The sequence below is a fragment of the Hylobates moloch genome, unplaced genomic scaffold (assembly GCF_009828535.3).
Source record: "Hylobates moloch isolate HMO894 unplaced genomic scaffold, HMol_V3 SCAFFOLD_2, whole genome shotgun sequence".
Taxonomy (NCBI): Eukaryota; Metazoa; Chordata; class Mammalia; order Primates; family Hylobatidae; genus Hylobates; species Hylobates moloch.
In genome coordinates, this window is record NW_026652277.1 from 107715978 (window position 1) to 107731485 (window position 15508).

The following is a 15508-nucleotide window of genomic DNA, read 5'->3' on the forward strand; positions in this document are numbered from 1 at the left end:
TTATCTGTGACTCCTCTCTCTCTCTCCCACCTTGTATCCAACAAACAGAAATTCCCATGAGCTCTACCTTCAAAATATCACCAGAATCTGACACCAACCACCATGTCACTGCCATCACCCTGGTGTAGGCCATCAGGTCACACCTGGGTTACTCTCTTAGCCTCTTGTGTCTTTTCCCTGCTTCTGCCCTGGCCCTCTTCCAATTTATTTTCATGTGGCACTCAAAATGACCTGTGAAACTCTCCAGTGGCCAGCTCGTTCCAAAAAAAAGGCCAGCTGCTCAATGAGGTGCACAGTCTGGCCTATCACCTCTCTGACTCACCTCTCCCCACCCTGCTGTGGCTCACTCTGCTCCTGGGTGGCAAACATGCCCTGCCCACCACAGCCTCCTTGGGATTCCTCCTGTCTGGCTCACCCTTCCCCTAGACATCAGCACAGCCAACTCCCTCACCTGCTCCAGGTCTCTCTTCAAAAGTCACCCCCTCAAACAGGCTTTTCTTGACCACTTTTTTAAAAATTGTAATACTCGTACCCTGACTCCCTTCTCTGTTTTATTTTCCTCAATGGCATCTAACAAAGTATATTTAACACTGATTAATTTCCTCTCTTTCCTCCTCCTCCCCACTGGAATGTGAGCTAGGTTCGCCCAGCACCTAGAATTATGCCTCCTGGTTACATAGCAGGGTCTTGACAAATATTTGTTGAATGAATAAATAAATGAGTGAGGAAACAGAAGCCCAGAGAGGAGGACTGGTTTGCTGAAGACCTCACATGCAGTGATACCAAGGCCCAGAGTGTGGTTTTCCCAGCCCCTCATGGCTGATGATCCCAGTTTAAAAAAATCTGCCCATTACTCTTTTTCAGGTAAAGAGTGGTGGTGTCTTCTTCAGAGTTTTGTTTAGGTGAATGGGGTGAGGCCAAAGGGCAGGCTCTGTGCTCTGGGCTAGGTGAGTGTTTTGCCCTTCTCATCCTGGTCATGCCACTTCCCGAAGACTTCACCCCTGTTTCCCACCAAAACTCCACCTTCCCTTGCCCTCACCCTCAGGCTCAGAATGCTCTTGTCACCCTGTGCTGTGGCGTTAACTACTTTCTGTACTATTACATACTGAAAGGGTTGCCCAAAGATAATCATGACTCTCTTATTGCTTCCTTAAAAGACTGAACCTAAACCATCCCAGAGACATTAACAGCTTTCATATCCTCTAAAAACTTCAAGACAAGAAGATTCCATAATTTCCTTGTTGGCATCTGTGCTTGGCAGTGCTGCCGCAGGAATGTTCTTTATTGCAGCCTGTGGTTAAGACTTAACAACAAATGCCTTTTCTTTAGAATCCTTCTGGGTCAGCTTTCTTTCCTGTATAGCACTGAATAGTGAGATTTGCCCCAAAATGTTGAGTGAGAGAGAGAAAGCAAAAGACAGAGAGCACAAGCAAGTACAAACCTGAAATCTATTTATACCGAGGAAAACATAAGGTCTACCTGCAGGGGCCATACTCACCCCCAGCCTGTAGCCGTTCTCTGCATGAACCTGTCCCCTTCTCTAGAGGGTACAAGGACACAGGAAGCAAGCCAGAGAAAGGTGGTGAGACCTTGGCAGTAACCTTTTAACAGCCGCTCTTCCCCTAGCATTCTGTGAGGGAGCCAAGCAGCCACGTAAGAATAGTATTGATGTGCAAACCCACTGTGGGCTGAGCATCTTCTAAGGAAGCACATCCCACCCCGTCCTCTGAATTTGACACGCTGTAAGACTGAACTTCATAGTTGTGATGCTACTTCCATCATGGTTGGCATCCAGCCCAAAATGGCCTCCATGACTATAGCTAAGGAGGTGTCATGCTAATGAGCAGTGGAAGAACGGCCCTGCAATGCTTAGCACGTCAACTACTTTCTCTTCATCTCTTAGCACAACATATACTTACTCATTATAAAATTGAATGATCTGCTTTATTATGTAATGAAAGTACTAAGTACAGTGGCTTATCTCCTACTATTTGCTGACACAATTACCTGGGTGTGTTTTTCAGTGGGGAACAAACACTCAAGTCCTAGAAATCCTAGGGATTGCCATTTGTTTTTTTTTTTTAAAAGCAAGATAATTCAATTATTCCTTGATTTCTAGAAGGAGGCCTCCCTCTATTTTTGTCTCTCTTTCAGTTTAGAGGCTATGCTGGGCTCTGTGAGTGGCTCTAATGTGCTGGTAACGGCGTGGCCCATCAGGAATTGGGATCTGGGGGTGGAATTGCACAACTGGACAGTCGCTGGACGGCAGATCTGGGTTTGGCCTAAAGTGGATGAGGAGTGGGGGGGGGGAGGGGTGGCAGTTTGCTTTTGGAAGTTTCAGGCTCCTAGGAGGAACTCTCAGGCCTGGCTGTGCTGGCCCCCTTGAGGAGCACAGCGGTTGGCTGCCAAGGGAGTGTGGATGGGTCAAGTGTGAATAAGAGGAGGGCAGGGCCAGAAGTTGATTCAAATTCGGCGATAGGATTATGATGAGGTTTAAAGATTTCCAACGAGCTAATCTAATGGTTTTTCTTATATCCTTTGAACCAAATGCCAATTAGTTCCAGAAAGCTACTTTCTAAGGTAGTATTTAGAATGTTTGCTTATTTACCACTTAATTCAAATTTTATGAAATCACTCACTGAGCTAAGTGTGACAATTACCATTGAGCCTGCAGGGACATTTCAGTGTGCACACAGCAAGTCAGGAAAACAATGCCCAGCACGTGTGTCCACAGGCAGGTGCCCTGAGCAGAGGGGGAGGGCTCTTCAAAGGAGGCCTCAGAAACAATGACAGAGCCTCAAAAGAAAATGCCACTGGGGCTGGCTTGCATGTTCCATCAACAAGATACTTAGAGCTGGATTACTGAAAATATGAATTTGCGTTTCATAAGAAAAAAAGGATCTAGTTCTACCTGAAGATTTCAGATACGTGAGCAACCAGAAGGTTTCAATGGTTTCGAGGATGTAGATGATGCAGGGATGATAATCATTTTACAGGGGGAGGAAGAAAGAAAATCAACACACAGCAAATTCTCACTTAAATGGGAACACACAGCAAATTCTCATTTAAAAGGCCAAATAGATTTTTGTGTGATGTCTGTACAGTGTGCCTCTTATTTAAAATGCCTTTTCCAATGCCATGGAAATAAGCAATTATCAGGGATTTGATCTAAAAAGAAACTTTAAGGTTATGTCATATACATTTGTATCCCAGTTTCCTTTACATTTTACTGCCTTGATATTGTATTTGTGGTAAATAATTCAAGGCAGGAGGATCCCTTGAGCTCAAGCGTTCCAGTCCAACCTGGGCAACAGAGAAAGACTCTGCCTTTAAAAAGAGACTTATGTTTGTCAAATGCCTACTAGATGATAAGGGCTGTGCTGAGAATTTTTGTATTTATCATCTCACCTAGTCCTCATGGCAGGACAGCTAGTTAAGTATGTCCCCAACAGCGCAGTTAGGGAAAGGCCAGCTCAGGATCCCCTGGCTACACTGCAGCTGCCATTCCTCGGCCTTCCCGTTACTTGGTACCCAGTCTCCACTCCTTATCCCAGCCCCAGTATGTCGTTTAGCTGATCTGTCCTTTTGCTTCTAGTGTCGGGATCTCTCTAGCTACCTACTTGCTAGTGGTATGCGGAGTGGTAATGGAGCACTCTATGCTGAGTATGTAACAAGGATACGAATGTGAAAATGCTAGTGCTTACGCAGTCCTTATTTATTTATTTTTTTGAGACACGTTCTCACTCTGTCACCCAGGCTGGAGTGCACTGGTGTAATCATGGCTCACTTGCAGCCTCGATCTCCTGGGCTCAAGCAATCCTCCCTCCTCAGCCTCCTGAGTAGCTGAGACCACAGGTGTGTGCCACCACCTCTAGCTAATTTTTAAATCTTTTGTAGAGATGGGGTCTCCCTATGTTGCCCAAGACAGTCTTGAACTCCTGAACTCAAGTGGTCTTCCCGCTTTGGCCTCCTGAAGTACCAGGATGACAGGCGTGAGCTGCTGCACCTGGCCCCAGTCCTCACTTTTATCAGCGGGCTGCTTTCCTGCTCAGCAGGGGTAATAGCAGATGTTGCTTAACAAGGGTCTGGGATTTGAAGAAACCTCCACTACCCATATCTTGTTTGTCTATCAAACAGACAAACACAAATAGTGTTTTAAAATTTTAATTATTATTATTATTATTATTATTATTATTTTTTTTTTTTTTGAGACGGAGTCTTGCTCTGTCACCCAGGCTGGAGTGCAGTGGCGCGATCTCGGCTCACTGCAAGCTCCGCCTCCCGGGTTCACGCCATTCTCCTGCCTCAGCCTCTCCGAGTAGCTGGGACTACGGGCGCCCGCCACCACGCCCGGCTAATTTTTTGTATTTTTAATAGAGACGGGGTTTCACCGTGGTCTCGATCTCCTGACCTCGTGATCCGCCCGCCTCGGCCTCCCAAAGTGCTGGGATTACAAGCGTGAGCCACCGCGCCCGGCCTATTATTATTATTTTTGAGGCAGGGTCTCGCCCTGTCACCCAGGCTGGAGTGCAATGGTGTGATCTTGGCTTACTGCAACCTCCACCTCCAGGTTCAAGCCATTCTCCTGCCTTAGCCTCCCGAGTAGCTGGGATTATAGGCGCGCACCACCACGCCTGGCTAGTATTTTGTATTTTTAGTAGAGATGGGGTTTCACCACGTTGGCCAGGCTGGCCTCAAACTCCTGACCTCATAATCTGCCCACCTCGGCCTCCCAAGGTATTATTTTTTTAAAGATGGGGTCTTGCTATGTTGCCCAGGCTTGTTTCAAACTCCTGGGCTCAAGGGATCCTCCTGTGTCAGCCTCCTGAGTAGCCTCCTGAGTAGTACAGGTGCACTCTACTGCACCTGGCTTCTTGTTTTTTGTTGAATTTAGATGCCTTTTGGTGGAGTAGGTCCTTGCCCCATCGCTTCCTATTGTCCTATGTACAACCTACTTCACTCATTTATATTGTTTGCCAGGCCTCTGAAGGCATCTGGTTTGTGACTTCCGTGATTTAATACTGGTTGTAACCATCAGCATCATATCTGGGTGATGGGGTCTTTGGTTTCTCCTATGATTGCTGTGAAGAGCTGCTTAGTCAAACACCATGCGACTCTAGGGAATCTATTTGCAAAAGCTATGGACGTGAGTTGTACTCCTGGGAGTTACAAAGTACACAGCTTGTGTAACTGTTGGTGGTGGCCCAAGAGCTGCACACTGTGCTGGTGGTGCACAGGGAATGATTCTGCCCAAACACAAAGTATTATCCTTAGTCCCATAGGAATGACGGAAGTCAGGATGATGAACCAAGAGGAAGTGTATATATGGTTCAAAGGGTGACCATTTAATGGTTTGCCACTGTGAAGCCCATCTTTTGGGTTCCTACAACTTAAACCATCCAATTAAATGTCATCTCTGGACAGACCAGGTCCAGCTACTAGTGTTCCCAAAGTACCAAAATAACCGTATTCACTGATGTAATTAAGAAACCTGAGTGGGCTGTTTTCAACAATGGTGAGAAAAGCAAGTTTACACTTCTTAGAATCTTACTGAATTAATGGTGAAAATTACTAGTTGCTTTTATTTTTCCCCCAAGCAAAGAAGGTGCTGGGAATGCTTTCGATCTTTTACTCTCAAGGGAAATCTAGTGATCCTTACACTATCTGAAAGACAGAAATCATAGCAATGATTCAGATCCCACATCTAGGACTGTGCCAAACTTAGGCTGAACCACTCAAAACCTGAAGGGTAAGTGAACTAGAAACTACAAGTGACTGAGCCACAGGTGAGGTTCAGTTCCCTTCAAGAAAGATATTCATATTCTGTGCCTCTGAGACTTTAAGTGTATCAAATAGAAACTGACTATGCCACAAACCTAACGTGTGACTTGGACATCAACTCCTGAGTGGGGACATGGCACCTAGTACATCTTCTAGCTCCTAGTCAGCCAGTTTTCTGTAAGTCAATAAACATTCATTAACAATCACACAAACCAAATTACTGTACCTCCTCAGGCAAGCTGACCACCAAGTCATTTTTTGTCTGTCCAACCAGCGCCTGCCAAAAGTATTCACTGCATGCGGCCAGCACAGCCCGGTGGGCCCGGAACTCCTTCCTCTCCACGATCAAAGTCACGTCACAGAGAATATCCTTTTTCCGCTGGTCATTGAGGCCCAGGAGGATGTTGGTGCAGTGGACTGTGGACTCATACACATACATGGGGGAGTCAGGCTTCTCATCCACAGACATGCCGTTCACACCCTGAAGGAAAGAAAGAAAGAAAGAAAGGCTGAGTCACCACAGCTGTAGGATCAGAGAGAGGAGGTGAGAAAGAACATCATGGCTCCTGTGTCCCACTGCCATGAGCATGGCAGGAAGGAGGAGAATTGCCAATCAGCATATTTGTGCTTACTCTGTACAATGAGCTCAGGAAACATATCTGGAAAGTCAAGTTCCACAGCTGACTTTTATGCTTCCTACTTACCGCATTCTTTCACCCCATGGTAACAAAGCCAGATCTTGTAATAGAACATTTAAAACATTTAAAACACATTGGTATTTTAAAACCTGGTGGTTCTGATTTTGTTAGAAGGCTGAAAAAGAACTTTCACATGTAAATAGCCTCTGTGCAAGGACTAACTTAGATTTGTGTGAAAAGGAAATGAATCATTTTGAAGTATTTGTAATGTTGTCTTGATGAAGTACATGTAAGTTCCTAAGGTGAAATTTGGCTGAGATGCCAAGTAGAGTAAACATCAAATCACAATACATATTTAACAAGTGAATCAAACTGTCTGCACACTGAAGACTCAGTAGAGTCAGCTATTGCATCTGCCCTCTGCCACTTCAAGGCAAAGCACAATTTCCATAATGCTATAGTTGCTCAGCTCTTAGAAAGATGTGGAATTGTGCTGTTGTCATCCCAGCCGAACTGATGTACATCCACTTTAAGGAAACACAATATATCACAATAGCAGTCATGAAAAAAGATGCATTCAACAGTCAAGATTACTTTTATAAAAGGTTCTTTGCTTTAAAAAATATCCATTGAAGTATTTCTTTTTCTTTTTTCTTTTTTTTTTGAGTGGGAGTTTTGTTCTTGTCTCCCAGGCTGAAGTGCAATGGCGCGATTCTCAGCTCACTGCAACCTCCACCTCCTGGGTTCAAGTGATTCTCCTGCCTCAGCTTCCCGAGAGCTGGGATTACAGGCATGTGCCACCATGCCTAGCTAATTTTTGTATTTTTAGTAGAGACAGGATTTCGCCATCTTGGCCAGGCTGGTCTTGAACTCCTGACCTCAGGTGATCCACCCGCCTCGGCCTCCCAAAGTGCTGGGATTACAGGTGTGAGCCACTGCGCCTGGCCCTATTGAGGTATTTTAAAATACAGTATCTGTAATTAATTTATATAGTTACATAGCTTTTCTGTAATGTTTACTAGAGTAGTAAGAATTCCAGTAGTGAGTCCTACTTTCTTTTTGGCTTTACTTTTTTAAAACAGCTTTAACATACAATAAACTGCACATATTTATAGTGAGCAATTTGATGTTTTGATTGTGTACGTAACTGTGAAACCATCATCACAATAAAGATAGTAAACAAGTCCATCATCACCAAAAGTCTCCTTAAGGCCCTTGTAATAATTTCTCCCTTGTACCCCTCTGTACCCCACCCCTGCAACGATTGATCAGCTTTCTGACATTCTATATTAGCTTGCATTTTCTAGAGTTTCATATAAACGGAATCATAAACTACATATTCTTTTATATCTGGCTTTTATTCAGCATAATTATTTCACCATTCATCCATGTTGCTGCATATATCAAGTTTGTTCCTTTATTACTTAGTATCCTATTGTATAAATATAGCATAACTTTTTTTTTATCCATTCATCTATCAGTGGATATTTGGGTCGTTTCCAGTATTTATTTACAAATAAAGCTGCTGTGAACATTCACGTACAATTCTTTGGATGGACATATGCTTTCACTTCTCTTGGGTAAATACCTGTGAGTAGAATGTATCATACAGTATGTGTAAGCATAACTTTTAAAGAGTCTGCCACTGTTTTCTAAAGTGGTTGTAACATTTTACATTTCCACCAGCAGTATATGAGTTCCAGTTCCTTCACATCCTTGCCTACATTTGGTATGATCAGTCTTTCTAGTTTTGGACATTGTAATAGGTCTATTATATCTCTTTTTGGGTTTAATTTGCTTTCTCTAATGCCTGAAGTTGTTGAGAACCTTTCATGTGTTTATTTGACCTCTGTATATCTTCTTTGGAGAAATGTCTATTTAGATTCTTTGCCCATTTTTAATTGGGTTGTTTTCTTATTTTTCAGTTTTAAGAGTTCTTCATATATTCTGAATAAAAGTCCTTTATCAGATACATGACTTGTAAAAATTTTTTCCCAGTCTGTAGCTTGGCTTTTGATTCTCTTAAAAGTGTCTTTCAAGGAACAGAAAGTCTTTATTTGATAAAGCCAAAAAAACCATCTTGGTGTCACATCTAAAAAACTAAACCGAGGTCATAAAGATTTTCTCTTATGTTTTCTGATAGAAGTGTTATTTTTTTAGCCCTTACATTTAGGTCTACGGCCCATTTTGAGTTAATTTTTGTATAGGTAACAGGTATGGATTGAGGTTCTTTTTTTCCTTTTGCACAGGAATATCCAATCGTTCCCGCAGCATTGTTAAAAAGACTCTTTTCTCTCCCGAATTACCTTTGTACTTTTACTGAAAATCAGTTGTTTATATATGCATGAATCTATTTATGGACTCTATCTTTTACTATTTTTATGTTTGTCTACTTTTGTTTTGGTTTTTTTTTGGAGACAGGGTATCACTTTGGAGTGCAGTGGCGTGGCCATAGCTCACAGCAGTAGCTGGCACTACAGGTGTGCATCACCGTATCTGGCTAATTTAAAAATATTTTTTGTATGCCTGTAATCCCAGCACTTTGGGAGGCTGAGGCGGGCAGGTCACGAGGTCAGGAGTTTGAGACCAGCCTGGCCAACACGGCGAAACTGCGTCTTTACTAAAAATACAAAAATTAGCTGGGTGTGGTGGTACGTGCCTATAATCCCAGCTACTCGGGAGGCGGAGACAGGAGAATCGCTTGAACCCAGCAGGTGGCGGTTGCAGTGAGCCAAGATCACACCACTGCACTCCAGCCTGGGTGACAGAGCAAGACTCTGTCTCAAAAAAAAAAAATATATATATATATGTGTGTGTGTGTGTGTGTGTGTGTGTGTGTATACATGAGTGATGAGGTCTCACCATATTGCCCAGGCTAGTCTCAAAGTCCTGGCATCAAGTGATCCTCCTATCTCAGCCTCCTAAAGTGCTGGGATTACAGATGTGAGCCACTGTACCCAGCCTCTATATCTACTTTTATGTTACTATCATACTGTCTTGATTTGCTCTTTTTCAAAGTTAGTTTGATCCTTTTCATTTGCATATACATTTTTATAATAAGCTTGCCAATTTCTACAAAACAGTCTGCTGGAATTTTCACTGACATTGTACTGAATCTACTGATGAATTTAGGAAGAACTGCCATCCTTACAATAATGAGTCTTCTGACCCATGAACACAGTCTTTTTATTTAGATCATCTTAAATTTTTCTCAGCAGCCAGGCATGGCGGCTTACACCTGTAATCACAAGACTTTGGAAGGCTGAGGCAGGTGGATAACTTGAGGTCAGGAGTGTGAGACCAGCCTGGCCAACACGCTGAAACCCCATCTTTACTAAAAGTACGAAAATTAGCCAGGCATGGTAGCGTATGCCTGTAATCCCAGCTACTTGGGAGGCTGAGGCAGGAGAATTGTGTGAATCCAGCACGAAGAGGTTGCAGTGAGCTGAGATTGTGCCACTGCACTCTAGCCTGGGCGACAGAGCAAGACTCCATCTCAAAAAAAAAAAAAAAAGAAATTTTTTTCTCAGCAATATTTTAATTAAAATTTTTTTTTTGAGACAGTCTCACTCCGTCATCCAGGTGGAGTGCAGTGGTGCAATCTTGGCTCACTGCAACCTCCACCTCCCAGGTTCAAGTGATTCTCCTGCCTCAGCCTCCTGAGTAGCTGGAATTAAAGAGGCCTGTGCCACCATGCTTGGCCAATTTTTGTATTTTTAGTAGAGACGGGTTTCGCCAGGTTGGCCAGACTGGTCTCAAACTCCTGGTCTCTCCTCGGCCTCCCAAAGTGCTGGGATGACAGGTGTGAACCACCACACTGGGTCCTCAGCAACGTTTTATAGTAGTATACAGGTCTTTTATACCTCTGTCAGATTTATACCTAAGTATGAATATTTTTGATGCCATTGTAAATGGCAGTCTTTTAATTTCAATTTCTAATTTTTCACTGCTAGTATATACATACAAATAATTTTTGTATTTTGATCTTGTATCTGGAAACCTTGCTTATTAGTTCTCATAGCCTGTTTTTTCTTGGTAGATTCCATGGTATTTTCTACATAGAAGATTATGTTGTCTGTCAATAAAGATCTCTTACTTTTTTTCCAATTTGGATAATTTTAATGTCTTTCTCTTACCTTACTGCATTCTCTAGAAGCTCTAGTTCAATGCTGAATAGAGGTGGTGAAACTAAATATCCTTGCCTTCCTGATGTTAGGAAGAAAGTATTCAACCATTCACCATTTTGTATGACGTTAGCTATAGATGCTTCATAGATGCTCCTATTGAGCTGAGGAAGCTTTCTCTCCCTCTCTCCTCCCCTTCCTTCCTTCCCTCCCCTCCTCTCCCCTCCTCTCCCCTTTTGTTCCCTTTCTTTTTTCTTTTTTTTTTGAGATGGAGTCTCGCTCTGTTGCCCAGGCTGGAGTGCAGTGGCGCAATCTCGGCTCACTCCAAGCTCTGCCTCCTGGGTTCACGCCATTCTCCTGCCTCAGCCTCCCAAGTAGCTGGGACTACAGGTGCCTGCCACCACGCCCGGCTGATTTTTTTGTATTTTTAGTAGAGACAGAGTTTCACCGTGTTAGCCAGGATGGTCTCGATCTCCTGACTTTGTGATCCGCCCGCCTCGGCCTCCCAAAGTGCTGGGATTATAGGTGTGAGTCACCGCGCCCGGCCTCTTTTTCTATCTTTCTTTCTTTTTCTTCAGTGGCACTCATGGCTCACTGCAACCTTGAATTCCTGGGCTCAAGCAATCTCCTGCCTCTGCCTCCTGAGTAGCTAGGACTACAGGTGTGCACCACCATACCTGGCTAATTATTTCTTATTTTTTTTTGTAGAGATGAGGCCTTGCTATGTTGTCCAGGCTGCTCTTGAATTTCTGGCCTCAAGCAATCCTCCTACCTTGGTCTCTCAAAGTGTTGGGATTACAGGCGTGAGCCACTGTGCCCAGCCCTGTGTTTACCTTCTTATACATTGTTGGATTCAATTTGCTAACATTTTGTTAATAATTTTTCATCTATGTTCAATAGGGAGATTTGTCTGTAGTTTTCTTACATAGTTTTTCTGGCCTGGTTTTAGCATCAGGGTAATGATGATCTCATAAAATGAGCTGGGAAGTATTTCTTCCTCTTTAATTTTCTAAAAGGTTTTTTTTCTTTTCTTTTTGTAGAATTGGTTTTATTTCTTCCTTAAATGTTTGATAGAATGTACCCGTGAAGACTTCTGAGCTGGGATATTCTTCAGCTATAAATTCATTTTTTTAAAACTGTCAAATTAATTGGCATAAAATTGTGTGTGTGTGTGTGTGTGTGTCTGTATATACATATATATGTATATATATATATGTGTATATATATATATATATATATATATATTTTTTTTTTTTTTTTTTGAGACAGAGTCTCGCCCTGTCACCAGGTTGGAGTGCAGTGGTGCAATCTTGGTTCACTGCAACCTCCGCCTCCTGGATTCAAGCGATTCTCCTGCCTCAGCCTCCCGAGTAGCTGGGACTACAGGTGTGCGCTACCATGCCCAGCTAATTTTTGTATTTTTAGTAGAGACAGGGTTTCACCATGTTGGCCAGGATGGCCTCAATCTCTCGACCTCGTGATCCACCCGCCTTGGCCTCCCAAAGTTGTGGGATTACAGGCGTGAGCCACCGCCCCTGGCCTTTTTATTTTTTTTATTTTTTAAAGAGACAGTGTCTCACTTTGTTGCCCTGGCTGGAGTGCAGTGGTGTGATCATAGCTAACTGCAACTTCAAACTCCTGGGGCTCATGTGACCTTACTGTCTCAGGCTCCTGAGTAACTAGGACTATAGGCCGTGCCACCATGTTCAGCAAGTTTTTTTTTTTTTTAAAGAGATGGAGTCTTACTATGATACCCAGGCTGGTCTTCAACTCTTGGTGTCAAGTGATCCTCCTGCTTTGGCCCCCACAAAGCACTGGGATTACAGGCGTGAGCCACCACACCCAGCCCATATATAGTATTTAAAAATATTCCTTCTAATATTGGTTGAATCTGTACTGATGTCACCTCTCATATTACTGATACTGAAAATGTGTGTCTTCTCTTTCTGATCAGTCTGGCTAGAGGCTTAACCATTTTACTGACATTCTCAAATAACTAGTTTTTGGTTAGTTTTTAAAAATTATTATATTTTCTAGTTTGCTGATCTCTATTCTCATTGTTATATCCTTTATTTTGCTTACTTTGGGTTTAATTGGGTCTTTTTTTCTTTTCCAGTTTCCTAAGGTGGTAGTTGAGCCCACTAATCTGAGATCTTTTTTGTCTTCTCTAACACAGGCTTTAATGCTATAAATTTCACTCTACTGTTTTAGCAGTATCTTGCAAATTTTGAAATGTTTAATTTTAATTTTTACTCAATTCTTAATGCTTTAAAATTTCCCTTTTGATTTATTCCTTAATGCACAAATGATTTACACATGCGTTTTTTGGCTTCCAAATATTTGGGGGAGCTTCTAGTTATCTTTTTGTTATTCCTCTCTGATTTAATTCCATTGTGGTCACAGAACAAACTTCATATGACTTTAATCCTTTTAAATTTATGGAGACTTGTTTTGGGTCCCAGAATATGACCCACCTTGGTAAATACTACATAAGCACTTGAAAAGAATGTATATTCTGTTGTTGGCTGGAATGTCCTGTAAATATCAATTAGGTTAAGTTGTATGATGAGTGTTGTTCAAGTCTTCTAATATCTTTTCTCATCTTCTGTCTATAGGTTCCGTCATGTATTGAGAAGGAGTACTAAACTAACTGGCTACAATTGTAGGCTTGTCTGTCAGTTATTGTAATTCTATTAGTTTCTGCCTCATGCAGTTTGAAATCCTATCAGATGCATATATATTTACGGTTTCTATTTTTTCTTGTAGTATTTATTCCTTTATCACTATGAAGTCACCTTTTAATTCCTGGAAATATTCTTTGCTCTGAAATCTACTTTGTCTCATATTAACATGGTCACTCCATCTTTCGTTTGGTGTTAGCACAGTATATCTTTTTCTACTCTTATTCTTTTAACCCTTTTGTGTTTTTATATTTAAAAGGTGTTTCTTGTAAGTAACATATAATTGGGTCTTGCTTTTTAAAAAAATCTAATCTGAAAACGTCTGAGTTTTAATTCTGGTGGTTAAAACATGTATGTTTAATGTGACAATTGATTTGGCTAGGTTTAGATCTGCCATTTTGCTACTTGTTTTCTATTTGTTCTTTGTTCTCTTTTCCTTCATCTTCTGACTCTCTTTGTGTTAACTATTTTTTTATGATTCAATTTCATTTCAATTATTGGCATGTTGTTTTGTTATTTCATTGGTTGTTTTAGGATTTATAATATGCTTCTTTATCACAATCTGCCTTCCAGTGATATCATAATATGCTTCTTTAAGTTATCACAATCTACCTTCCAGTGATATCATACCATGTCGTGTAAAGCACAGAAACCTCACAGTAGTATGCTTCCATTTCTCCCTTCCTGGCCATTGTACTATGCATTTTACTTGTTACTTGTTAAAACCCCGGTACTATATTGTTATTACTTTTGTTTAGTCAATTACCTTTCAAAAAGATATAAATAATAAGAGGTAACATTACTTGCAGTGCAGGTATACTAGTGATAAATTATTTCAACTTTTCTCTGTAAAAACCTGTTGCCTTCATTTTTGAAAGCTATCTTTGAAGGGTATAGATTCCAGATAGACAGGCGTTTTTTTTTTTCTTTTCAGTACTTTGAAAATTGTCATTCCACTGTCTTTTCACCTGCATTGTTTCCAGTGAAAAATCTGTCCTCCTCATCTTTGTTCCTCTGTATATAATGTCTTTTTTTCTCCTGTGTTGCCTTTAGGACTTTTTCTTGATCACTTGTTTTGAGCAATTTGATTATGATGTGCCTTTGTGTAGTTTTCCTCATGTTTCTTGAGGTTCTTGGATACGTGGATAGTTTTAATCAAATTTGGAAAAATTTTGGCCGTCATTTTTTCAAATATTTTTGTCACAAATTTTTTGTCTTCTCTCCTCTTCTCCCTTGTGGAGTTACATATTAGACCATCTGCATTTGTCCCGTTGCTCTCAAATGACCATTTTTTTTCTTTTGGTACTTTAAAGAAATCTCTTGCATTTCACATTGGATAGTTTTTTTTTTTTTTGAGGCGGAGTTCAGTGGTGTGACTTTGGCTCACTGCAAGCACTGTCTCCCGGGTTCGAGTGATTCTCCTGCTTCAGCCTCCCAAGTAGCAGGGATTACAGGTGTGTGCCACCATACCCAGCTAATTTTTTTTATATTTTTAGTATAGACAAGGTTTCACTATGTTGGCCAAGCTGGTCTTGAACTCCTGACCTCAAATAATCTGCGCACCTCGGCCTCCCAAAATGCTGGGATCACAGGCGTGAGTCATCATGCCTAGCCACATTGGTTATTTTCTATTGCTAATCCTTTGAGTTCACTAATCTCTTCTTCTGCAAGGTCTAATCTCCCATCAATCTTTTCCAGTATAATTTTTGTCTCAGACACTGTAGTCCTTATCTCTAAAAGTCCCCTTTGGTCTTTTATAAAAAAATCTTCCATGTCTCTACTTAAGATGTTCAATCTTTCTTCTAACTTTTTGAACACTTGGAATACAGTTATAACAACTATAGCAATGTCTTTGTCTGTTAATTCTAACATCTTCTGGTTCAGTTTTTATTGTTATTTATCTTCATTGTGAGTTATACTTCCTTGCTTCTTTGCATAACTGAACATTTTTGATTGGATGCCAGACAGTGTAAAATTTACCTTGTTAAATGCTGGATATTTTTGTGTTCCCATAAATAATCTTGAGCTTTGTTCTAAGACACAGTTGAGTTACCTGGAAGCAGTTTGATCCTTTCAGGTTTTGCTTTTGAGATTTGTTAGACAGGAAAAGCAGCATTTAGTCTAGGGTTCATTACTCCCTACTACTGATTCAAGACACTTCTGAGTACTCTATCTAATGACCCCTGTTATATGTGTTTTCTAGTCTGGCTGGTAGGAAATGATGTTATTCCCAGTTCTCTGAGTTCCCTTTGTTTTGGGTGGCTGTCTCCCCATCCTTGGGTAG

General features: G+C 41.4%; 1 protein-coding gene across 3 annotated transcripts in view; it reads right to left on the reverse strand.

The window, feature by feature from the left end:
• Positions 1 to 15508, reverse strand: part of BACH2 (BTB domain and CNC homolog 2) — a 373540-nt gene that overhangs the window by 76804 nt on the left and 281228 nt on the right. For all 3 annotated transcript variants that reach the window (XM_032155389.2, XM_058435404.1, XM_058435405.1), the window contains one exon: positions 6008 to 6262. In XM_032155389.2, coding sequence (XP_032011280.1) covers positions 6008 to 6250 — 243 coding nt within the window. In that variant the 5' untranslated portion in view covers positions 6251 to 6262. The remainder of the gene's footprint in view (positions 1 to 6007; positions 6263 to 15508) is intronic.